The sequence below is a fragment of the Halichoeres trimaculatus genome, unplaced genomic scaffold, assembly GCF_033239565.1.
Source record: "Halichoeres trimaculatus isolate MK-OKI-2021-1 unplaced genomic scaffold, fHalTri1.1 fHalTri1_scaffold_19, whole genome shotgun sequence".
In the NCBI taxonomy this organism is placed as follows: domain Eukaryota; kingdom Metazoa; phylum Chordata; class Actinopteri; order Labriformes; family Labridae; genus Halichoeres; species Halichoeres trimaculatus.
In genome coordinates this window covers 8,173,139-8,200,315 of record NW_027437197.1, presented here as the reverse complement: position 1 = coordinate 8,200,315, position 27,177 = coordinate 8,173,139, and the positions used below count along the sequence as shown (strand labels likewise).

The following is a 27,177-nucleotide window of genomic DNA, read 5'->3' as shown; positions in this document are numbered from 1 at the left end:
CTGCTTCCCAAAAAGCATAAATACAGGCTGTGGAATGAGCGGGGGATCTGTTTTTCTCATCCGTTGCGTTGTCGTTGAGGTTCTGGGAACGGAAGGCTGGATTTTGGATGCTAATTACCCGGTCAAACATGCTGGCACAAGTGGCAGGCTTTGCTGGGTTGTGGGTTTTGAGAAGAAGAAGATGCCCGACTCCACGACATGCAGCGAACAGCGCAGAAAGTGCTGTCTCCAAACCCCAGTTCTACTGTAATCCCACAGTCGTAATGTCTCCCAGAGACAGTTTGAATATGACATGTTTCTTCTCTCCGGAATGTTCAGTTCGTGAAAGGCAGATAGACCACAGGCAGAAGATTGCTACTTTTAAATCCTCAAACAAGCATTCAGAAAAGTGCTGAGAGATAACATGTGCTTCCATGCCTCATGTAGTGACTCTGCAACTCTGGGAAGGCTGTAGAAATGTGATTCACATGAGCCAGGAGAGCTTTCATTCAGAATTAAAAGAGACTATTACTATGAGTTTGTTCAGCTAGAGTTGTACAAGTTATTTTTTTATAAACAGGATTTGTTATTAATAGGGGTGCACTGATCACCAATCACCTATCTTTAAAAAGCCTGGCCTGCTGATTCCAATTGGGCCGATACTGATTTTCATTTTTTATTTCTTTATAACTGAAAGCATATACCTTCAACATTCCAATCTTATTATATTTAAAACCATTGAAAAATATCTGCAAAAAAATAACATTTTCATGTTTTAACTTAAACAAAGTTTCAAGTTTGGTGTTTTAGGTCTAAGAGCAAAAAGCAACAATGGCTGGCTGTCAGACCTTCCCAGAGCTATATAAGATCAGTTCCATATGTAAGGATGGGCGGATCGCTGATCCCCCGAAAATTAAGGAAATGGGCTCCAATCAATCAGCTGACCGATCAATCGGTGCATGTCTAGTGATTAATTAATCTAATTAATCACATTTTAATCTTGTGTACCTTCAAGGTCCCTAAATAAAGAATTTGAATTCCAGGACATTACAAATTGTAAAGCATGAGTAATCAAATCAATGACAAGATTTGTAAATCCACTTTTTTTTCAACTGGCCAATATTAAAATGTCCATGTGTGCTGCCGTTGACGTCTATAGAGGCCGGGTCTGGCGGAGCTTGTCGATCAAAATCATGCTCGTTAACTACTGTGGGTGAGAGCGGTGTGCTCTTTGGATGAGAGCTCAGCAGGGATATGAGGAGAAAATGAAAAGTCAGAAAAGTTCAGGCAGTTCACGCTCGAACTGAGGATGTGATTCTGTAGTTCAGAGAAAAAAGAGCAGTGTAATCATGAGAAAAGACTCATGGGGAGGATCGAAGGATAGTTTTGTCTTTCTTTTTGAAAAACAGGAAAAAACTCTTAAAAGAAGAGAGTCCACTCTTCTAAGGTAGTTTTGGTGTTTGCATAGTCATAAAATTACAATATCATTTGGGTCTTAAAAGATCGTTCAAGATGCATTAATTTGCAGTGTAATTAATTAATCTCATTAACGCATTAAAGTGGCAGCCCTAGTCATAAACCATTTCATTTTAAAGATGAAGACTTGCATAGCCTTTTTTGCATTTGGGGGAGGACTGGCTCTTTTTGTGTGACACCTTTGTTTAACAAACATAGAAAGCGGCGAGAAACAAGGGTTGCCAAAAACACATAGGTTGGGTTGTATTAGGCCACTTTGTCACCCAACAGTCCTGTCTTTCCTCTTGCATTGTAAGCCAATAAGCAGGACAGAAAACAAAACTGGAAACAAAGTTCTGCTGGATCTACCACTTTGACATCATTCCTCCAGCCCCTGTTTTGGTTAAAAACAAATAATGATAAAGAGCTCTCCAAACAGAGTTAGCACAATCTTTCAAAGTGCTGTCACCGAGCACCCTGCGCAAACACCGGCACCCTGCTCCATTTCACCAGGACGACGCACACAGTAATTAGGTGAGTCTGTCGTGTGCAGGAGGGAAAAGACAGCGATATCAAGGTGTTGATGAATTAGTGGGAGCACTCTGTCAGAGTCACATCACATTAATCAGAACAAACCTGGTGCACGGCCACACTTTTTTTTTTTTTTTTTTACCTCCTTTCTCTCGCTTTTGCGGTTGATAAATAGCTCTGCCTACACTATGTATCACCTGATCTCGCTGAATTTAAATGTAACAGCAGAGTTCTCACAAAACCTCTATTGATCTTCCTCCTGGGTTCCCTTCCTGGCTTTGAATATTTAAGATAAGAAAAGAAGTCCTGGGGATGTTAGGATGGACAGACTTAAGAGGTAAAGCCACAGAAAGAAAATAAATCAGGGTTGTTTTTTAGGTCAGGTCGGGATACAAGTTCTAAACCAAGTACATTATGAATACCTTTGAGCTAAACCAGCATAAACAATGAGATAACCTTATTAAAAGTGACAAGTTTTTATTAGAAAGTACCAATAAAACTGTCTTATCTTTTACAGGATGTTCCCTTACAAAAAAATACAGCATCCCCGTATTTCCTCCATCTTTGTCTTTCACTGGACTTTGTTTTGTTTGACTACACACAGTGTTTCCTGGCAGAGCTCCTTATTTTGGTGTTGAAAGAAAAGTTAGGGATGTAAATGAAAACATTCTGTTGTATTATGCTAATTGGGCTTTCCTCTCTTTATTTTAAACTTCCTCTTGCTTTGTGTACCTTGTCTCGCTGGGAAATCTCAACTTGACTTTATTATTGAAGCAAAATAGTTTTTTAGCTCTTGAGATGATGCTTACCCATGCATGGTGTGGAGTGGGTGTGGCTCGTAATGGTACCGCCCCTCGTGGTGCCTCATGTCGATTGGGATGGGTGTGTGAAAGGTAGGGAAGAGATGATGAGCACCTGTGAGTGGAAAGAGAAGAGACAAGGTCACAACCAGTCACAGCGACACAGAAACAGGTCACAGTGCAGAAGTGGCGAGGAGGTAGTAGCGTTACGGCTCCTGAATAAAACCTGCGACGCAGCGTGAGCTGTAGCTATTCCACTTTACAGTTCCTGTAACCCACCAGTAATTGAAACCTTCTCCACTGTTGTGGCTTTTTCCCCTGAGAGCTAAATGCTTCATTAACGACACACTCATCCTACGAGACCAAAGCAAGGTTTACACAACAATGAGAGTGTTTTCATATGCCAGAGAGAGGATGCACAAATCCACTGTTTCCTGCCATAAATGGTCTGCAGGCTTGAGGGAAGAGTCATGAAAACAACATGGCATATTTTCATTAACTCCTGTCATTACAGCCTCTGAGAACGACACATCTTAGACTTCATGATGCAGAAAAAAAACCTTAATCCTTCCATTTTTAAGAAGCAGGGACATAAGATAACAGTCAAAATCTGTTCAGAGTTGTAGTCAAGGTACGTGTTGGAGAAATAGAGAGAGAGAGAGCATCCACTTCCCTCCGCTCCCTCGTGGTTATTGTACTCAGAATTTTTTGGCAGTACCGTCCAATAAACCTGGGCTGACCTCAGAGCAGAAACCAGCAAGGTTAAAGGTAAACGCTGAGTGAGAGCGCATCATTATCTCTAACTGAGAGGACCGCTGAGACTGGGTAACAAAGGGGAAGTGGGTGCGTCCTTTCACACTAATGTGATACTAATATGAGATGCGGAAACACAGATAAAGCCAAAAGACAGGCTGCCAGAATTAGACTTCATCATATTAAACAATCGTAACATTTCACATTCCTATTCAGTCATGAGAGCCAAGCTGAAGTGATCCTGAAAGTGGAAACTGACTTAATTGAAGCGATTCTTCCAACTTGGTATTTCTGATAAAAAAATGTTATCTCCTATTTTCGTTTATCTTTTTCTTTATTTTTAAAAGTTAGCATTTTTCAGATTCAGTCTTCTTTAAGAGGAGCCTCAGGGGGCCTGACGCACTCCAGCCAGTGCCGTGAAAACAAGATGTAACAGGACTCTGTGCCTGTGGGCTGCGGCAGAAACACTGCGTGTTGTTTTAAGGTGATGCCTAATACAAAGGCAGACATTACTGCTGCTTAACCCTGATTGAGCCTTTTGTTGTTGTGATTGAGGTAATCATCGTGACGTTGTACCGTCTTGTTCTTCCTTAATTCTGATGGGATTAGCATGGCTGGGAGAGAAGGTTTCCCTTAGGGCAGCTCTGACCTGTGAAACATTCGACTGCTGTGGAATTTGTTTAAGACGAAGCATTATTTAACAATTACTTTTTATCCTTTGAAACTCTTTCAAAACATTCCTACATAGACAAAACATAAAAGTTGTGCAAAAAAAAACAAAAAAAACAAAAAATCTGCTTATGTCCACATTTTTTAAATTTAAGTTCAAGGAAAACGTCTTTTCGGAAAGGTGAAACATGATAGGAAGTGCATAAAAATATGTCTTTTTTTATGTTAGGGTAATTTATGCAGGAATTTAAAACACAAGATGAAGAGATACTAGATTTGTTTTTGTTTTTTTCACTAAAATGGGTTTAATTTTGTTTAATTACCAAAAGACGATGTGGGCAGTGTCCCTGAATGTGGCTAATAGGTCAAAGTTTAAAAAAATGAAGTATCATGGGTCTGAGAGGCAGAAATGTAAAGTCATCATATGTGGACCCTGGGTCCTCAACAGTTAAAGAATAACTGATGAAATAAGTCTTAAGGTCAAAATGTTCCCCTGCACCCACACACTAACTGGTGCAGACTGTTAAATCAAAGTGAGATGTAAAACTCTGCTGTCTAGTATCTCTCTTGTCTTCGAGCTGCTCATGTTTTTGTGTCTCTACCCAGATCTACGTCGCTGGACCTCAGCCAGCGACCCTCCCTCGCTTTTGTGAGCAGGACAGGCGGCCAATTCCGAGTCAACTTGTGCGCTACAAAGCCAAAAAGAGGCGACCAGTAAATGAGTGAGAGGGAGTGAGAGCTGGGAAAAGGAGTTTGAGCTTTGTTTCACAAGTGGAGCCAGAAGTTGGGGCTTTGTCCGAGAGGTGCCCCCTGCTTGTGCTGCCTGGCACATCTCAGGAGAGGGAGGACGCGGGATGAGGGAAGACACAACGACAAAGGCTGCGAGGTTGTGCGGGAAGTCACGCCAACACACTGGCTTCTTTTAGAGAGAGTGGACAGTTGATCTATTAAACTGTCAAACTGCAGGAGTCTATTTATGTTTCATTGAACCTTTTCTTTGGCTGGGTTACTTAGCACTACACTACAGTTGTGAAGTATCACATCAAACTGTGCGCTTAAAATACCTTCCTGTTAGAAATGCCTTCATCACATACAGTATATGGTATCTAAGTGCTTGAGATGATGGGTGGTCAAGGGAAAGAAATGGGTTCATTCCTGTTGTGTGTAGTAGTGTCAAAGATTAAAGCAAGGTCTTACTTTAAGATTGCCAAAGAGCTGTGTTCAGGGTCAGGGTGTGCTTGCTAAGCACTCATCATCCTGGCTGCTGCATCGTTTCAGTTCAGGAAGTGTTTTAGTGATCTTTTTTTTTAACGGCCTCTTGTGTGTACATTTTTAAAAAGGTTATGCTAATTTAGCTTAGCTCTATCCCAGACATGTGTTTTAGTTAGGGATGAGCCAGTACTGGCATCGATATTGGGTATCAGGCCAATACCAGCAGCCAATACTCAAGGTTAAAAATTCTTACATCAAGCAAGTCCTACTCACCAGTAGTTGGCGCTCCTTATGCACCAGGAGTGCAAGCAGTTAAACTGTTTTATTTTGCACTTCAGTCTATTTAAAAGAATACTTAAAATCTGTTAGTTTATGGTTTTTATTCTGCACTTTTTCATATTTTTTTTTCAAGAAAAAAAATTGTAAACAGAGAATTATTAGTGTTTTATTTTGGACTTAACGGAAAGTGACTGTGCTGTTTTTGATCAAAATTCTGTCACTGTGACTTTTGATTTAATGTGTGAGAAAAAATTTGAAAATCTATACCTGGATTTTTTGTCAAAAAAAGTTTTTTTTTTTTTTTTTTTCAAATTCAAATCCTTAATTTCAGTCTTTGTTTATAAAGTGGAAAAAAGTTACCAATTTTCTCCAGCAGAGGGTGAAATGTTTCTGTCTGACTCACGTGATGTGGAAAAATATGTCTCTTAATATAGTCTGTAGACGTTATCATCATCGTTTAAGTTTTTCACATGGTCTGGTGTTAAAAAGCAAACTACAAATTGCAAAAATCATCAATATCGAAGAATTTCAATCTAAATCTAATCGGCACCCCAAGAATCGTAATAGAATCGAATTACGCAAAAAGCATATCGTCCAAGCCCTACTCGATAATAGTTTGAGTGAGTGAAAGCAAATTGACAAAGTGTTGAAATAACTCGTTTACTCATTTTTAAAACACTAAGCAGTTGTAGAAAACCCTTTTTACACAAGTAGCAGTCTAAATCAGGAGAAATTGTCCACAAGGGTTGCCAAAACCAACACAAACTCAAAATACCTCATGTGAGCTTTAACGTGATAGCAGAACTCTAAAAGACGTAAACAGACTTTTGATTTCACTCAGGGGAACAGACCTGGGTCTACTGGAGTAAAGTCCTGTGATTCCTATTTGTTTGACCCATTATTCCCTGAGCAAAACCAGAGAGGACTTGAGCTCTTCAATGTCAAGTCAAAGCAACCGGCTCGAGGATAGCATCCAGAAGTTGAGTCAGAATCATATTATGGTTTAAACCATGTGTTTCTTGAGGAAATGGGAGTGAGAATATGATGTTTGCTGCGCTGTGCACATTAAGTTCATTTGAAAAAGTCAGAATTAATAAAGGCTCTTTCAGCTAAGCTACATTTTATCAACGTTGCTATCTAATGGCTTGAACTGCAGTTATGTGCACGCTGCACTGAGGGGCTCTTGTATTGCAGTAATCTTATATCATAAATCAATCCAGCCCACAGGAACCTTTGACTGGTGGTCGTTCTCAGGCGCCATATCTGCTCTGATCTCTCATAACGTGTTTGTTTAAAGGCTGAACACATCTTCACCCCCAGCCCCCATAATGAGGCTCCAGACGTGCCAAACATCCTGCCAAGCAGCAGGGTTAGAGCCCCTTTCTAGTTTGAATCTTAAAGCTGCGGTTTGATCTTTCACTTAAGACAATGCCAGGTGTTCGATGTTAACAAAGGCCCCTATGAGTCTCATGACTCAGACAAAGAGGAAAGAAAAGCACTCTCTCATTACGTCCAAATGAAGCCCCAGATCAGAACCGTGCTGCAGCCCAGAGTGAAGAGGGCTCATGTCTACTAGGAAGTACTCAACGATAATAATAATGCCCTGAGAGGCCAGGCCAGGCCAGGAATAATTTCAGGGAAAAAAGCTTTTGTCGTGCTTTGAGAGAAAGGGGCAGAGGGAGAAGGGGAGGGAGGGTGGAAGCACGAGAGAATGAGAGAAGTGAAGAGCAGAGGAGTAGAAGAGGAGGGGGGCGCTCGATTCAGACAGGAAATTCCAGCAGAAAAAGTTGGCTTGGGTCCTAACTACACAGCACCGTGCCAACAGCTATACACAAACGCTCATGTGCGTGCATGCATACACACACATACACACACACACTCACAATCACACACACAGACAGTGATTTGTTCAACAGTTCACTTACAGTAAGCAACTATCAAGAGTGACGGAGACAAACATGAACGTGCTCTTTCGAGGCTGAACAGACTTGTCTCTGAAGCACACACACACACACACACATATATAAATACATTTGCACACAAACAAAACACCAATCGCAAGTGCTATGCCCAAGGTTAATAAAAAGTGTGTGTTTAGCCTAATCCTGGAATCCTGTGCTACACACACAACATGAAACCTGCAGGTTTAGTTTGCAAGACGTTGCTTCCTCTAGGGCAGTGCATGGGCGAGTGATGGCGACAGAGGGATTAGAGGCTTACAGGAGAGCACGGAACCACTGCCATCTATGAAAGGAAGTCTTAACAGAGTGACTCTTTGCTTTTAACAGCCCCGAGGGAGAGTAAAATGATACCTTTTTTATTGATAGGAGGATTTGGGGCAGAAGGTAAGTGGATTAGGCCAGTGGTCTTTGCAATGACTTGAGATGGTTTGAGCGGAAATTCATTAGTCCCTGTGAACCGGTGCGAAGTCTGTATATGTTATGATGTGCACATCAAACAGTCACTCACTGCCTGGGATCACGGCTGTTTTACAGAGGTTTGGACTCTGCTCTGGAGCTTGTAACATTTTATAGAAATGAAATGTTGACGTTTCAAACCATACAAAGCTTGTCTGTCAGTAGTGGTGTGGAAGAGTGCCAAGTGCACTTCAAGAAGTTCCTGGTTTAGGTGTTAATTTTAGGTTACATACACCATCCTTCTATATGTGATTGTGGCTGTTACACTGATGCAAAGCCCCCATACTGTTGTGCCTTCCACATAACTCTCAGAGTCCTAATGGTCAGACAAAGCCGTCCCACTGCTGTGCTCGAATCAGGGGTAGAGAAAGTTGCAAACATTTGCTGGAAGCAGCTGCCTGCTGCGGCAAACACAGCTGATAACAGCAAAACAATACAGGGTAAGATGTTAATGTTTTGTACAGCTGGATGGGGCTTCTGAGGTGATAGCGCTCTGATCCAGAGAGTCTCTCTTGGAGTGCCTCTCAAGTTGCTCTTTCTTGTAATTTTTTGACTCTTTTTTTTTAATCATCTTTGCATTTGGAGTGGATCATTTCTTTGTGTGGCTCATTTGTTGATCGTGGACACCAAACTGGTTTTGTCTTCAGAGATATTTTTACTATTTATGCTCCTGTGTTTGTCTGGAGATCCTACATGTAACCATGGCTGCATTGTTTACATGTGAAATCAGCTGTTAGCAGTCTGTAGCATGTCAATGCTAACTGGTGCAAGGCCGGATGTTTCCCACAAAGTGAGGAGGAGGAGGTGAGGACTACATGCTGGTACTGAGGTGTGAGCTAAGAAGTGACGACATCAACCTGTCCGTCCATCCATCATTGTTGGGAATGTAACATCTATCTCCAATAAGATGGATGAGCTAGCTATGCTAACCCAGCAACAGAGGGAATACCAGGAGGCAGAGTAGCATAATGCTATTCACTGACATGGCTAACAGAGCTAAAACTGGACACCAAAGCTACATTGGAAGAACTTCACCTGTTGTGAGCAGACAGGATCCAGGAGACAGAGACTAAACAGACTGCTGAATAAGCTCAGTCCTGGACCCTGTGGAGGTGGAGGCTGGCTGACCGGAGAATGATGGACAAGATGTCATCATCTATTTTCTTGAAGACCTTTTTGCACTTTCTATACACTTTCTTACTTTTGTTTTCTTGATTGCTGCTGTGACTCCTCCTGAATTTACCCTTGGGGATAAAGGAAGTATTTTCTATTCTATTCTATTCTATTAAACCAACACCTCCTTCCTTTTTCCACTCTAAACATTTCATTTCGTGTTAGATCTAAAATTATTTCTTGTCTTTTTGAAGTCTCATTCCGTGTCTTCAAGTCTGAGATTAAAATCTGAACGAGTGTGTTACCATGGGGGCCATTTGCTGCTGTTGATACCTTGTTTCTATGGTACCCGCATCCCTCAGACCCAGCTGGCCTCTCTCATTTGCAATCTGTCTCTGTCAGATCTGCACCTATGACTCAATCACTCCTTAGCCTCAGAGTGTAACCACATGAACCCACCCTCTGTGTGATCCATCACCTGGGCTACGAGGTGTTGAACCAAAGCTCCTAATTGTTCTAAACAGCACAACCTCTTCTCACCTGGGTTGCTATTAGCTGGTGGTACTAAGATCCACTCAGTGTAAAATGGGCACCAGGGGAAGAAGCAGAGCATGGAGATAGATGGCTTTAGTCAGAAGCTTTGACCTCCAAAATGACAGACTCTTTTTTAAAAGATATCAAATACCTGAACCGACCAAATACTTCAGCGTTGGCTTTCTCAGATGTAGAGCTGATCCTAGAAATCTGTTTGTTACCTTAGAAATCAAGAGTCACCAGGATAAAATTCCCCAAAAAGTGCCATGCCTTGATGCAAGCCTCCTTCATATCTAGTAATATGTGTTAGCATACAGGTAGCATTAGCCTAGCATGCCTCTCTTTGCGGCAGGCCTCTCAGTGAAGACTGATGAGGTGTCAAGATAATCAGCTTCCTGTACAGACTTCTGATTTATAGCCTGGTCCTGTTAGAACGCAGGTGTACTCCTGATCAAGCAATTAATGGACTGGGACTGTTGTTGTAGCTGGGATGGTAGGATGGTTGAGAGAGCAGCGATACTTGGTTGTTAAGTTTCTGCTACGACAGCATTTCAATGTTTTATTGTAGGAGTAACTTTATCAGAGCATTTGCTTGCCAGGATCAGGACAGAGTAAACCGCCAATCAAGCTCGATAGCCTCAACAGCGGGAACCCAGAGTGTTTCGTGAGCCCTTTAACCTCACAGCCACAGCTGAGAGAGAAGCTGCCAGTTCACACAAAGAGCGTCCTCAGCGCCCGATGACGGCATCCTTAGCGCAAGCTCAGCACCCCTCCCTCCCTGGCTTGTAAACAGGGCTTTTTTCCTTTAAAGAAAAGACGGGAAAGGCAGAGGAAATACCCCCAAAGAGCTCACAATGTGTGGGAGACGGAGGCTGCACACATCAATCTAAAGACGTCTCAGCTGGGGGTCACCCCGAGGTGAAGCGCCCCCCGGGGAGAGCGCTCTCTGGGCCTGAGTGGGAGGCTGGGGAGTATCTCTTTGCCCGACCTGGTCTGGACTCCATCAAACTGCTGTAGTGAGTCCGTTAAATGTGTCTGAGGTCTTACAGTATGATACACATTTTCCAATCTGACCAGTGAAGACACAAGGACGGACCCAGGTTTAAAAAGGCCAGAGATGAAATCTTCTTGAAGGATAATTCAAGTACAAAATAATTCATGTCCCTCTGAAATGTTTACACAACCAGTGAAACCATTTCTGGTTAAGAAAAGCATCCCCCTCAATGAGCCTGTCTCAAGATACATCCTTTTAAAATATTGTAACATAAGAAAAAAAATCTATGTGTGCTCGAATATCCTTTTTTAACTTATGTTTATATTCAGCTGTGTAGTTGACAGTTGACTCTGACTGAATGCTTCTGAACATCTACCGAGTGTTTTTGAAGCTCAGTAAAAGCTGAAGACAGACTTGAAGAACCTCAGCTGACTGTGGATGGCGTTCATAACACAGGGCAGAGCATCTTAAGTGCAGGCCTCTACGCTCTTAGGTCATCTATCCTGATAAGATAAAACGTTAAGACTGGGCTGTTTATACACACACAAAGAGACACGCACACACACACACGGCAGGGTCTTATGAACCCCCTTCTTGTCTGGCCTCTTTCTTCGGGGCAGGATTGAGCATGGAAACCATCTCACTCTGGGAATTTGTTTTAAAGCACTAACAAGAAACAGCTGTGAAGCAGGTCAGAGGGGCTCGGACCAACTGGATGGGCTCTCAGGTGACTGTGTTAAAAGCGCACCGAGTGTAGACCGACAGGCTGGGCCAATGTTCCTGCTGTCAGGAGCAGTAAACTCTGGCATGGTTGTCGAGTTGTTTTCCATCTGTTGTTGTTTCAGCTAGTTTTCTCAGGATTCAAAGTGATGTCAGAGCCGCTGAAAGGGACAACTGCTAACCTGTGACTGTGACAGACAGGAGCCCCACAGTGACAGGAACATGGGGGGCTGATTCATGAAGTAATTACATTTGGTGACACACAGACAGCCCAGTATTTGTCTCAACAGCAACTTTAGATCTGAGTAAACTTTGACCTTTACACAGTTTCTGTAACTGTAACCTGGATGGTTTAGGCTAGAGAGCCAAGTAGGGATGGGTACCTTTCACATTTGAAACGATATGGTACCAATGCCTGGTACCTGGCAATCGGTACTCAATGGTACCATTTTTTGGTACTTTTTTGTGTTTATGTAGTAAAAAAATATCAGTTTTTTAAATAATAAAATACAAACATTTTTCAATTCAACATATTTTGTCTTCAGTATATTACCTTGCAATGCTGCGTTCATGTCCAGCATGGAAAATCTCCTTCTCTTCCACTCCCTCAAAGTCACAAGGATGCATTTAGGTACCTACACATGGCACCTTTTGGTTTTACGTGAATCAATACCTGGTACAGAATTCAGTTGGTACCTATAGAAGTACCTAATTTAGTACCCATCCCTTGAGCCGAGTGATGTAAAATGGGGACAAACTCCTTGATGACCCAACAAATTTACAACAAAAACCTTGGAAACACTTTAAATTTACTGTAATGCATTGTTCATACTTTTGTATATTATGTACAAACACAGTTATAAATGTTTTATTCCTTATTGATATGACCCTATATGATCACTTAACTAATTCTTTGTTCATACTTAATAAATGATAGATTTCGCAATAACAAATGAGCTTTCAAGGTCATTATGATCCAGTTATTAACCTAAAAAATCTCTCAAATTTACTGTGTTTTACAATTTGTGTCATTTACAAATGATTTTACATGATCAGTGTTAAAATGTTATTGTGTCTTTTTTTATATAATTGATTTTATATAACTTGATTTTTTTCTGTTGAATTGAAACTTGTGGCTTCTTTATTATTCTAAGGTGCTGCTAGTCTTCAGCCTCATTTATGAATGCTTTATAAAGAAAAAATAGTCCTCACTTTACACAGGCACTGAAAAGACAGAGTCCTTGTAACTACCTCAATTAATCATGATTGACTTTGTCATTCCGTGGAAACTCTTTTACACCTTAGAATTATGTAGTGGTTAATTGGTGAACATGTAAATGGTAAATGACTGGCCCAAAATGACCATATCAGTTTATTTGTTACTGGTGAATCAATCATTCAAAAAGTATGAACAAAATGTTAGTGAACACATCATAGGAGGTGATTTTTTATCAGTAATAAAACATTTACAACTCTGTTTGTGCATGATAAACTAATGAGGTTTAATGTATAAATAATGCTTTACAGATGATGAGTTAAGTAATAAGTAATGCTTAACTAATGCTAAAAAGTATGTAAATAAAATGTGTTACCAAAAGCTTTCTATTACCATCATACAGTACAATAACTTGTCGACTGTCAGCAATGTTGACGATCATCAAATATCACACAAACTGTTGTGTGTAGCTACATCAAACAGGCCAAAAACGTCAGCTTTAAAAGCATCATACTTGGATTTTTGAATCTCCTTTTTGCACCAACAGTATCATCTTTATTTGAAGGATGCTTTTTTAACCCAAACTGATTAAAGAGGTCATCATGCTTTACATCTTCTTTACCATCACCGAACATCATTAATCAGAGGTTTGTTTCCTTTGCCAGAGAGAGCTCTTCTTCCTCCCTGCAGCTACGGTGGTGCAAAAGCAGCCAGAGGGCAGCGGATCTGTTTACTTGGCCTTAATGCAAGTATGGAAGTCAAATAAACACAGGCCCTATGAGTAACACATGTCGCTTTCATCAGTCGCTCACTGGCAATAGGGTCGAACAGTTTACTAAGTGAAGAGATTTTTAACATTGGAAAAGAAAAGGAGCTTGCTCTGTTAGTCCACATGTCTGTCTTCATTAGATTTGCAGGCAAATGTAAAATCCATCAGAGTGTGTGTTGGAAAGCTTAAGTCAGAGAGGAAACAACAAACACAGAGAGGCCTGCTGGGCAAAAGACACCTGAGTGTGTGTACAAATCACAGAAAGTTACTTTCCCTGCAGAGCTGCACTTTAAATCTTACACATCTTTGATTGTGCATTCTCAGGTGTGTGTGTATGTGTAATGATAATGTGGCAGCTGAAGCTCGCAGCTGAAGCCCTCGAAGGCTCCAGAGACGAGAGCGAGTGGCCAGGACATTACTCAGCAACAACAAACAACAGCCCTCAAGATAAGGAATCATTTGTCACTGGAGCTGCGCTGACAAACAGCATGCTTTGTGTGATATAATTAGCCAACACGCTGCTTCCCTTGTGTGTGACACTGACAGAGTCGAGTCACCTCGGGGTAAGTCTGTGGGGGAATCTCCTTTATCTGACAAACACTATCATGGATGTGGTCAGGAAGGATACCCAGTCTTGAGGAAGTTACTCTGCAGTTTTCTGACATCCAGGAGTTCTGCTTTCAGAAATGCAAGGAATGAGTGAATAATGTTAAAAACTTTAAAAGAGAGGAGAAATAAAGACATGGGATCTAATAGGTTAGTTACGAGTCACAGTACACCTCTCCTCTGCATCTGGACTGCATTGTCCCTTCACTTACTCTTATACACCCTTACACTGTTTCACAGCAGACGCCAAAACATGTCAAAAGAATCTTATTCCATGTTGAAGCGTACGATAGAAAAAAGGCAAAGGTTGCTTCAGGGGGGTCAAAGCAAATAAAAAATATCACTGAAACAGTGATGACAGGCAAACAATCAAGAATTTGAAAATGTAGCTTGAGCTTGCTGGTTTCCATTAAGGTCTGATCTGCTTTTAGTTCTGGTCCCAATGGAACCTGATCTAGGATGAAAAGTAGGCAACAGAGCTGTGATTAAAGAGACAAAGACCTACAGCCTTAGCTCTCTGGAGGTGCCTTCAGAACTGCCTTAATCCTTTGTGGCATAGATTCAACAAGGTACTGGAAACATTTCTCAGAGAGTTTGGTCCATATTGACAAGATAGCATCACACAGTTGCTGCAGATTTGTCGGCTGAACATCCATGATGAGAATCTCCCGTTCCACCACATCCCAAAGGTGCTCTATTGGACTGAGATCTGGGGACTGTGGAGGACATTTGAGTACAGGGAACTCATTGTCATGTTGAAGAAAGCAGTCTGAGATGATTCCAGCTTTATGACATGGAGCGTTATCCTGCTGGAAGTAGCCATCAGAAGATGGGTACACTGTGCTCATAAAGGGATTGACATGGTCAGCAACAATACTCGGGTAGGCTGTGGACTTTAAACCATGCTCAGTTGGTACTAAGGGTCCAAAGTGAGCCAAGAAAATATCCCCTACACCATTACACCACCAGCAGCAGCCTGAACCGTTGATACAAGGCAGGATGGATCCATGTTTTCTTGTTGTTGACGCCAAATTCTGACCCTACCATCTGAATGTGGAGCAGAAATCCAGACTCATCAGACCAGGCAACGTTTTCCCAATCTTTCTCTGACCTCTGGCATCACAAAGGCATTTTAGCCCACAGAAGTGCTGCTCACTGGATATTTTCTCTTTTTGGGACCATTCTCTGTCAACCCTAGAGATGGTTGTGGGTGAAAATCCCAGTAGATCAGCAGTTTCAGGAATACTCAGACCAGAACGTCTGGCACCAAAAACCATGCCAAGTTCAAAGTCACTTAAATCACCTTTCTTCCCCATTCTGATGCTCGCTTTGAACTACAGCAGATCGTCTTGACCATGTCTGAGTTGCTGCCATGTGATTGGCTGATCAATAAGCAGTTGGGACAGGTGTGCCTAAAAAAGTGGCCGGTGAGTGTATCTCCCTCCTAACTTCAGGCTAACTAGTCATCGACCTTGGAGGTTTGCCCTGTCATTGAGACTGAATTACAGCCAGAGAGTTGCCATCAACACACTAAATTAAACCTTTGTGAAACAAATGGAATACACAGACAGTTACAGAAGTTTAACTCCGAGGTTCAGAAGTAATGATAACAGTGGGATTTCTTTAAATTGACGTTTTGGAAGTCGAAAATAAGACTTGCCGTAACAGGGGGGAGACTTTCACATCCTATCTCGGTTTTTAGTCGCAGTGCAATTGAGCGCTGACATAGTGAAGCAATTACAGCGTGGACTACGGCCAAACTCCAGGCTCCAGAGCAAATCCAGAGCTAAGTCTTGTGCGCTTATCTTAACTTGATTCAAAAGAGAAAGGGAGGAAAAAAACTGGTGAATTAACTTCACAGTCTCTCCGCTGTTGAGTCCATTTAATAAACCTACAAAATGTTGTTGTTTTTAAAGCCATAAAGAATCCCCACAGGGAACCGTTGCTCAGCTTTATATAATCAACAAACAAATGACTACACAGTGATTAATGATATAATTCTCTCACTTTTAATTTGGTTTTCCTTCCAAAGAAACAAACAGAAAACATCTGCCTCTCTATAGGTTGGAGTGTTCTAGTTTCAGCGTTGCGGCTTTTGTTTTTCCAAGGCCTTGATTAGAAGTGTTTCCCTTTGCCTTGCCTCAAAGCCTCAATCTGAAAGCACATTAAATCTCCAACAGCCTCTAACTGGCTCTTGATAATGATCCACATGTGGTACGTTTGTAATCTTCATCAACCAACCCTTGTTCTGTCTGTGGGGAGAAGGGGGCCCACATGCTGCCACTGAGTTTTTCTTAACCTTCTCCTCAGATGCACCACATTATAAGCTCACACCGAGCGCTGTGAAGTCACACTGTGCTGTGGTTTAGGAGAGTGGGGATGAATCCTGACTCACGCAAAGGCAATAAAAACAGTTTGATTCTGGCGGCTTCATCCAACCCCTACAAAGATTTTCTTAACCCGTCTGAACTCTGAAATAATGAAGAGTTGCACAGTGCAGAAGTTGGAATGCTTGTTTTCTCTGATGTAATTTCTTGCACCATCTTCGAATGCTTTTCACTTAAAGACACCCGACTCTAGGAGCAAAAATCTTATAAGATGATACCACAAAGACAACAATCTTTAGATACTGTTTTAAGTTAAATGGGTTCCTACAAGGGGTGTGCAATATCTAACCTGACACACCAGACGGACAGTTTCATATATTTTCCATGGAAATATTTTGCAAGTCCCTCAGGGTAGCAGCTCTTTGGATTTGTTTTCAGAGGCCTTATTTTTTCAAAAAAATCAGCAGCTAGTGATTGGACCATCGTTCTGATTGACACTCACCACAGACCAATCCACATCAAGCCGCAGTATGACGTAGCTTATGTGCGCCTCTGCTGAGAAACAATAGACAAACAACTACAGGAACACGAGAAGCAGCTGTGATAAAGGCGTTAGACGACTGCTGTTGTTTTTGGAAAGTTAATTTAAGAATTAAAGACAAGTACAAAAGTCTGCTGATGTCACCTCTTCTTGTCATTTTCGCTGCTCCCGCCTCTCTTCCCTGGTTGGGCCGGTCAGATTTTAGCCGAGTGAAATCATTGGTCAATGGAGCTTGGCAAGATGGATTTGCAGGATTTCAGAAACTAAATCAGGCAGGTCCATCTGCTCTGCAAGGTTATGCCAAATCACACTGTGTACGATAATACCGGAATAATTTTTTTTGGACAATACAAATTTGTCATTTCACAATATTTACAGTGCAGAGGCGCAATGACGTATGACACTCCCTGCTGTTTACAAAACAATAACAGCTGAGACCGGACGTAGCATGGAAGCATCAACTTCGTCCTCACATGAGGATTTAGTGCCTTAAAGAGGAGCTACCTCAGTGATGTGGAGGTGGTTTAGCTGACCAAAGATCAGACAGGCAGCAAATGTGCAAGAGAACTATAACCGCTAACGGTGGCAACACCACAAACATGTTCCACCACCTAAAGCTGAAACACACGGCCAGATACAACCAGGCTATGAAGACACATGAGGAGGACGTGAAAGCTACGTTATTATAGGTGGATTTTTTCGCCTCCATAATGGACATGTGGTCGAGATCACAAGTTCATAGGAGAACCACATGTTCCTGTAGATATCCCACCCATGACAACATACTTTCATGGTAATCAATAAGAAAGTTAAGCTCGGTCCATGCCTTCTCCTTTCTGTTGGTGTCCTTATAGAAAGAATGTGTTGTGTCATATAGAATTATGTAGTTTTTTAACTGCAAGATAAACGTTTCATTCTCCAAAACATCAGATTTCTTTCTGACTATGTTTACATTTCAAGCTTGTGTAGTAGGAGTAGATGACTGGAAAGTGGCTTCCATACTGTGTGTGCAATAAAAATGCTGTTATTCAGAAGCAGCAACCACTAATTCGTTATTTCCCCCATATCGTCATAAATATTGTTATCACAAATTTCCCAAAAACATTGTGATATAATTTTGAGGCTATATCCCCCACCCTTAGTTCCTACACACCTATGTAGAGCTGTGCTTTCATGAGGTGGACCATGTCAACTGACCACTGTACCATTTCAGAGCATAAATACCAGCTGACACCTCAGAAAAGCTGTGAAACCTCCTCCCTCCCTCATGGATTGATGAGAGGATGTCTTCTTGTGTGGTGCTGGAAGTGTCAAAATGTGCTGCAAGAAACACTGAATCAGCTTGCACACTTTCAAAAACTCATACAAACTGTGGACCATGGTGTATCTAGAGGTTAAACAGGACCTTTAAGTTAAAAAGGATTATTCAAAGACAAAGGATCATATGAATTCAAGCATTAACCAAGGCGGTGCAGGTCGAGCTTAAAGGGGAGGCCAAGCAGGAGGGAGCCTTGAGTTAGTGTTTCTTCTGCACAAAGACTCTATTTAAAGCCAACCACTCTGCCGCACAGGGCTATAGAAACACAGCGTTGTTTCTATAGCAATAGGCCAGCCCAGGCCATCTGATCTCCCCCCATCAGACCGCCACTTGTCAGCTCTTATTAGGGCCAGTGGTTGCCTCTGCTTACATGTGGTACCCATCACCCCAGACCATGAGGTAGCAATCCTGTTTGGTTGCGGCAGCGCATTGCCTTCAGGGACGCTCAGTTCACTCAGTCCAGGGATCACCTCAGGTTATATGTGCCGTGTTATGACAGCCTAATGGTGCTAGTAACTGTGTGGCGGTGGAGTGTGGGAAGGAGGGAGAAAGTGGAGGAGAAGCACAGGAGCATACAGATGTTTGTCTTGAAGTCTTGAAGACATGTAGCAGGGCGTAGAAAGGATAGTGCTGGATTGACTTCTGTAAAGAAACAGGTTATTGGCAATAAAAGTGTCTGGATTTGACTAAAAATTAAGTTTAATGTTAACCCAAAGTGCCGCTGAGATTTCACAACCGCAGTGTTTTTATGAAGTGTCCACTTATTGGTCTGGGATGTCAGATCCAGTAACAGTCTTAGGCAGGAAAATTCACGGACTTTCGTCTTTGATCAACTTAAAATTCAACTTCTTCCCAGGTCTTCTAAATTACGTTGAAATGTCTTAAAAATAAATCTGTTGCAGTTTTCTGCACTTGTCAACTCGATTTATTCTACATCTTAAATACAGAAGCAAAAAACCCAAACCCCTCAGTATATTTCTTTAGACTCAATGCAAACTTTCATGTTGATGGATAGTTTGCAGGGTCCGTATATCTGACCTGACATACTTCTTGGGACATTTATAACTTGAGTCAATATTTGCTCACGTCTGTCATCATGGCTTTCTGTGCAAGTACCCAGCCTGGATGTTAATCACCGATGTTGTTACGAGATGGTTTTTGCATTAAATATTCCAAGAAGCTGGATGATTTTATAAAGTGATTTCCAGCTTGTAAAGGGTAAGGGTCTCCAGGGGTTCGTCAGCTTGTGCCAACTCTTTAACCCCCCTCATTTTTTGGGCACAGACGCCAAAAAGTCTCAACTTGTGGCGCTTGTCTGGCTTCACGGGGGGAAATATGACGAAGAGAAGAAGAACGCTAATTGGAAAATGTCCAAGCACCCCAGGAGTAATAATGAAGGAGCAAAATGGCCGCGGTGAGGACGGAGTGGGAGACCCAGATTGAGGCTGAGGCTCTCTGTGAGCCCTCACCCTCTGTCCGGGGCTTAAGGCTACTTCCTCCTCAGTAATTAAGGGGTTATCCTCTGCACAATGAAGAAATTAAACTGTAAAACCTCGCAAGGTAAATTACTGCTTTTCCTGGGAGCCAGAGGAAGTGTCTTGATATGTAAACAATACCCCCTCTTCAGCTGAGTACCCTCTCCACCGTCCCCCTCCTCTCTCCTCTGCTCCCTCTTTTGTTCCGTGGGAATTTCAGATGGGCCAGATTCTCCCTAAGACTACAACGCTGCTGAATAAAGAGGATTTATAGTACCTTTATCGCTTAAGCATCTCAAACCTGTTTGCCAAAGCTAACACTTGGAGAATGTGCCCTGCAGTGATGCAAAAACCACACACACTTTCCCTGACTTATGCACACCTTCACATGCTGGACTTCACAATAGTGATAAGCAGATACACTGAAACATGTGCAAGGTATATTAAAACAGTGTGCATCTTGAGATGAAAGAGTCTGAGTGTTTACAGGTGAGGTACCATACCACAACTTTCCAACACTTACTGCCTGTTTTTGTTTTTGAATCTTAGAAAAATGGTGTAAGAAAGAATAAAAGATGAGTTTCAGTTCAGGTGCAGTATTCATTAGCAGCTTTATAAACTACTGGACTGAACCATGTGACAGTGGCGATCAAGTTGTGCTCGCTGCACTTTTGTGCCCGTCAGTCCCGAGTCTGCGGCGAACATGTCTGTATTCGCTGCTGCCAGGGGACGACCCTGCTGCTCCTTTGAAGCCTGAGCCAAGAATTCTCAGGCTTAGCTAATACTGTCGGGGAAATCACCTGGCAAACAAAACACAACAGGCTTACACGCTATGCTAACACACAGGCTCTCTTTTAACCTCCCCCTGCTCATTTGCAGACTGTTTATTATACAGCTGCCTTCGAACATACGTAATGACGCTAAAGCCTGAAGTGAAACACCTTGAGGTGTTATTATATGCTCACAGAACAAAACTCAATTCAACATTTACAGGTTACCTTCAGGGTCTTCTTAGGCTGGTGTTTAAGAAATAAATGGATGACAGACTTAACACCTTGGACTTACGAGTCAAACAGTATGTGAAGAAGCGTTAAAAAAGTATTGGCTTCAGAAAAATATGCCGTACTGAAGGCCTCTTTATCAATACTGTCAAACAACTTTCAGAGCACATGACCAAGACCATACAGCTCCAATAACAACCACAGGGGGAAAATAAGGGAAAAGGTGGATTAATAAAGCAAATGAAACTGATCTGTCTTGATCAAAATCTGCAGTATCTCACTTAAAATAGGCATATTTAGCCTCCACATTAATGTTTTTGCACTTTATAAGAACAAATCATTTCCATTTTTACACTAATAAAACAAATAAGACGAGGTGTTGGCATCAAAATTTGCTTTAACAACCTGTTAGATGCTTGTTTTAAGGTGTACTTTGCATTTCTGTTGGTGTCATAGTATTTTACATGACATTTCTACCATTTTAACCAATTAAAGGACCAGTCCCATTATGTTGTCAAATGGTGCGACAACAAAAGCATGACAAGCATTAAATAATTCACCTTCCTAGAAGTTATGCAAGTTTACTGATAAAATAAGTTATAAAGTATATTTAAAACATTTCTTTTCCAAACTTTAAATACAGGTTTTGTTGTACTGAGCATTTCAGCATTCTGTAGACATTAATGTTTTGTCTCGTTTTTTGGGTCAGTCAGTTTAAAATTATCTTAATTTTGATTTTTACAGTTTAGTACACTGCAGAAACTGTATTTACAGTAACTTTTTTGCACAATATTACATTTTTTTGTAAGAAAAATTGGTCAAACCAAATAAATTTAATAGTCAAATGTCTTTTATCTATCTTGCACAATTTACCCTCATGTAGGGCCATCTTTTAATGGACTGGTATGTGGCAGTTCAAGCTAAAAGCACAAAGCTAAGCACTTTAGGTTCAAGTTTTTGCCAAGTGAAAATGTAATTCCACAAGGAAGAATGGAAGATTTAAATTCCAGACACTGTGTTTCTAGAAACGTAGAGACTTATTTCATCTGGAGGAGAAAAAAAAAGGAAAAGAGCAACCCTGCCAAACCCTGCCAGGAGCAGCACTCAATCATCTTCTCCTACCCAGCTGTTACAGAACCTCTGTCTTTATTCTCCTGGCATATTTCCTGCAGTCGTATGATGAATGACATTACAAATTTGTTTTCCATGTGGCAGCATTTTGTTTGCTTTTTTTATGAGGGACCATGACAACCATACAATGCACTTATGACAGGCTCTGCAGTGATTATAGAGGAGTGTAACTAATAGTAGTGCAGTCCCAAGGCACTTTCTCAAAAGAATATAACACTGTTGGAAATGAATACTCAGCTGGTTGAGCTGGAGACTTCTCCTTCTTCTTCTTACTTCACCTTTCAGCCTTTACTTTTCCTCCCTGCTCCTGTTTTTAGGACATGTGTCAGTTGTAGCCACTGAACTGCTTTGTTTGTTATACCTGTGTCCTCTGTATTTACTCAAGCAACCCCATCTGCTTATTTTGCTGGTTGCAAAGTTTACTGCAACTCGTCTGCGTCCTGTCCCTGGACCGATGCCACAGCGGATGGCTAACGTCCCGGCTGCAGACTCCCTCTGGAAAAAAGACCCTCCCCCCTCCTGAGGATGTGAGCGTGTTGTTAAAGTTTATTATTTCATAAATGTTTATGGAATTCCTCCGCCTCCGCTGCAAAACCAACCACTCACTGTGTCCGTCTGTGACTGTACTTTAAAGTTTTAACCAGGTGATTTGTACGAACAAGTCGGGCTTTATGTGACTCTGCCCCTGAGCCTGCAGTGATTAAGCTAATTGCTAAATGCTAGCAGAGGCTGGGGAGCTGCAGCAGCAGTGAAACTTTAGCTCTCTAATTACAAGAGGCAAGAGGAATTTCACTGATGGCAAAAATCAATTTCCGTTCCCCCTTTTCTCAGGCAACTACAACAATTACACCAGTCAATTAAGAAGACGCAGATTGTTTCGTTGGTTAACTGGGACAGAGCTGTGAATGTTGGGGGTCTTTTATTAAAAATGATTAGCACATCTCCCTGGAGGGACATATGTTGATGCAAACTTTTTCCAGGTGTAGATAGTTTTATATATTCTCACCTGACGCCTGAGTGACTTCAGACACGCACTTCTCATCATGGGTGAGTGGCCTTTTTCGCTCTGTGCCGAGCTTTGATGAATTCATTTCCTCCAGCCGAGTTTCTCCGAAGGCGGACCACAGCTGTGTCTGCAGGCGAGGGGGGGAATCGTGGTGGTGGTGTGTGTGTTTGTGTTTGTGTGTGCGTATGAGGGGGTATGAACCGGAAGAGCCTGACCACAAACTGTCCGCCTCTAGACCAACTCAGCCATAGGAACCAGGCCTGTTTACATAAGCGCCTCCCGCCCGTGTTTACAGCTAGCACACATTTTTGTTTTACCACGTCTAAACTCCTCGGACGTTTATTTTGCTTCACTTGAACTGTGAGTGTTGGGGCTGCATTAGCAGATGAAAGTAGCAGAAGCTGGCAAATCTGACGGACAACAAAGGTTAAACTGGGTCAGAGAGATTGAGAGTTAAAAGCACAGAAATGCACTTTCAACAAGTTCTTTAATAACCTGCTGCGTCTTCCTGTCAAAAGAAAGCGGTTGCCTGAGGCAACACCCTCAAGACGAGGGGGAGCGAGGCACCTTATTGGGCCGATTCCCATCAGTCCAACAAACAAAACAGGCAGGAAGTGTCTCAGAAGCAGGGGCATGGATTACACTCTGCATGCTGGGAAAAAGCTTTCTGTTTAAGAGAGGATGAAGTACCAAAAGAAAAAAGGAAGTACAAGCAAGGAAGACGAGAGAGTGGAAGAACAGGGAGAGAAAGCTGGCTAACGGGGTGTTGGATAATCCCCTAAAGCATCCATATATTGCCTCCGCCTCCTCTCCCTGCTTGTAAACGTCGAGGAATGTTACATGTTGTCTTTGGGCGCTGTGTGAGCAGACGCCTCTGGTACAGAGAGATTTATACTCGAAGACATTGCCCACAGCATACCACTTTGCTTTCTAAACTCTGAAAGCTTTGAAGCAACGGCAGCGCGTTCCAAAGGAACAACCAATATCAGAAATGTCCTCTCATTTGAGCATGATTTATGTTTCATAACCACATTAGAGGCCTGCCAAAGGCTGTAAGTCCTTTATTCAGTCAAAAAACTGCAGGCATTGGCTCGAAACTACAATTTGAAGACTAGAGTGCTTAATATTTGCCTTTAAGACTGCCTTCTTGGTCTTCGCTGAAATAAACATTTGTCCTGAGAAATTCCTTTTGAAAAACTAGGAAGACGAATCTCACAGTGCTCTCCACTTGTTAAAAATTCCTCTGAACTCCATGGTTGGATTTTCCGAGCAGTTTCTTCGCTTACTTCCTTCAAGTAAACATTAAAAAGGAGCACAGGGATCTTATGTATAATTCAGCATACAATAAAAGGAAAAAAGTCATGATGATACATGTATATAGAGTAGATTATGCTTTAAAACCCTTGTGAACAATTGCTGCCATTCTCTTGCAGGGAGGCCAAGTGTTTTTTCGTATGTAGGGCAGACCTCTGTGATGAGAGCAGCCTGCACTGAGTGATGATGAAGGCTTCAGTGAAGACTTGTAGGCTTAGAAAAAAATGAAAGAAAAAACATGTCTGCTTTTACTTAGCATATCTTATCTTTAAATCCAGTCTTGGCTCAGCAGTGAGACTGAAAGTCAGAGAGAAAGAAGTCACAGAGAAAGCTGAGAGATATCCTCAGATGAGCTTGTGCCTAAGTGCATATTCAGCAATTAAAAGAAATCAAAAAAAAGTCATGCACTTATTGATCCAAGCATTGCTCCTGATAAATTAAAAAAAAGATGTATTTGGCTTTCCATTACACCTCATATAAAGGCTGGAACCTGATTTTATTTTTACTTTTGCACCCAAAAAATCGTTATATCTTTTTTTGTGCAATATCAGATGTTTTATGAGAAACATTGGTTACACCAATTGGCATTTATCAGTTACATGTCTTATCTCGCACAAATTAACCCCATGTCGGACTAACATGGCACTTCAAACTAAAATCACAAAGCCAAGCACTTAAGGTTTAAGTATTTTCCAAGTGGAAACGTAATTTCACAAGGAAGAATGGAATATTTGAATTCCAGACACTGTGTTTCCAGACTTATTTCATCTAGAAATTCTCTGTTATTTATGATTTTTGCGTTTTTTAGTTTGCTTTTTGAACACCAGACCATGTGAAAAAAAGTAATATGATGATGATAATGTCTACAAACTATCAGGAACCATATTTTCCCATAAAATGTACATTACATGAGTCGGAGAGAAACACTTCGCCATCTGCTGGAGAAAAGTGGTGACTTTTTTACAAACTTGTTTAAAAACAAAGACTGAAATTAAGAATTTGAAGAAAAAAAACAATTTTTTGATCAAAGAATCACAACTTTGATATTGTCAAACAAAAAAATCTAATACATTGTAAAACAATTTTTTTTCCCATCCCTACCTGATATCTTGCTTTAAAGCTAAAATTTGGCTAACATTGGATAAAAGTGGGAAGCTAAGTAAGTATCCTAAAAGATGCTTAAGTTTACCTCATGTGTGACACCTCAGTATGAGATGCGTAAAGGATGACAGTGGTCCATGTTTGAGCATGCTTGTTCTTTGTAGGCTTTCTGAGAATATGTGAATAAATGAAGCATGTGTTTTAAAACTGTCACAACATCCAGCTGAAACCGAGCCTGAAACTGATGAAGTTTGCAAGTCGAAAGCCACAAATTTGTCATTCCGGGACAGAAACATAATCACTCTCTCTTTAAGCCATTCTGGGACAGCAGCTATAGACCCTGACAGGAAAATAAACAACATTGGGACTTGGTCAATAAGCTTTCCTGTAAGCTTGTTGCTTTCAGATCTTCTCAAGTATCAGTGAAGGCATTATTGATACGCCTTTACAAAAATGGGACCATGGATGACACCTGATAGAGCTGTTTCTTTTAAAACACACGGAGGATATGCACTCTGGGCTGGTAAAAAATGTAATCCATGTCATGTTTGGAGAAGCCAGGGGAGCTGTTTCTTGTATGTGCAGCCTTGTAACTTGAACTATTTCTCTTTAAACGTATAAAAAGACACACATGCAGCGGACAGAAAACTTAAGGCGTCAGGAGATGAATCCTCTGATCCTTTCAACTGAGTTTGAAGGCCAAGGAGTTAAATCCAAAAAGGGGCAAAGGGGTCCAGCAATGAATGCGGTCATCCCTGCATAACCCAGACCACTGAGCCCCCGCTAACCCCCTCCTCCACCTCTTATCCAGTATGTGGAACCACAGCAGCGTAAGAGCCTCATTTAGGTGCATAGAAAGAGAGGCAGAAATCTCTTTCTCAGGAAGATTAGTGGCTGTCCCTTTGGAGTAGGCCTGTGGACAGGGAGGGAGCTCGGAGAGGCGGGGTTCTATTTTTCTCTGGGACATTTTTCTCTGCCAGTGGGGGCCGTGACCTGCTCCAGCACACCATCTAGAAAAAGAACCTATGGACCCCGGTGGAGACCCTTCAAGACTCACCCATGAAGGCCATGATTAACACACTGCTTGTTATCGCAAAGCTACGCTCTGTGCAAGACTAATTAAACCAGGCTTCTCTGCTTCATCCATCTACTCCGTATCTACTCTGAGTGAACAAGCAGCAAACCACCACAGGAAAAAAAAAACATGTAATGTATTCTTTATAAGAAAAAAAGCCAGTTTTGACAAAGGTGGGTAGATTAGAACAAAGGACATCAATCTCTGTAAGAAGACTGCACCGTACAACTCTAAAAAAAAGGATAAATATAACATGTCCAGCAGAAATAACTGGAGAGATACCTCACTAGTCTGCTCCACTAGCCCCGTACAGTCAACAACAAAGTGAGAAATGATGGAAAAGCCCTCTTCTGCTCATTTTCTCAGCAAAGATAAAACCGCTGCTCTTTGAGTTTGGTGTGAAGTAAAAAAAAGGAGGGGTACATCAGTCACAGGTATTCCTTTGAAACCGTGAGATGTTTTACGGTCCTGGTAGCGGGCACCTAATCTGAACACATGTTACGCTGACATGGTAAAGCACAAGCCGACACAGACTCGTAAATCCCAGAGCCTTGGAGTCGGGTTGCAAGGACCGAGCTTGTGGAAGCATGCCCTGTGGCTGCGAGACAGATGCAGGCTGTCACACAAAATGTGGGTGCCCATTTAAAACCATTAACAAGGCCCTGAAAGGAGGCCTGATTCTTATCACATGGACTTAACTGGACCTGAGCTCTTTCTACAGCATCAACTTCCTCCTCGACCCTGAAAAACAATCTGCATTAGAGGAGCAGACGCACTTCCATTCTGTCTCGGCTCTCTGACAGAGACGAGTTCAACAGGGCAAGGCATGTCTCCATGAAAC

The 27,177-nt window shown here is 41.8% G+C and overlaps 1 protein-coding gene across 1 annotated transcript in view; it reads right to left on the bottom strand.

Annotated features, from left to right (window-relative positions):
• Positions 1 to 27,177, bottom strand: part of gli2a (GLI family zinc finger 2a) — an 84,903-nt gene that overhangs the window by 35,759 nt on the left and 21,967 nt on the right. Inside the window, exon 3 of the mRNA XM_074695005.1 lies at positions 2,775 to 2,880. Within this exon, the coding sequence (XP_074551106.1) occupies positions 2,775 to 2,880 (106 nt within the window). The remainder of the gene's footprint in view (positions 1 to 2,774; positions 2,881 to 27,177) is intronic.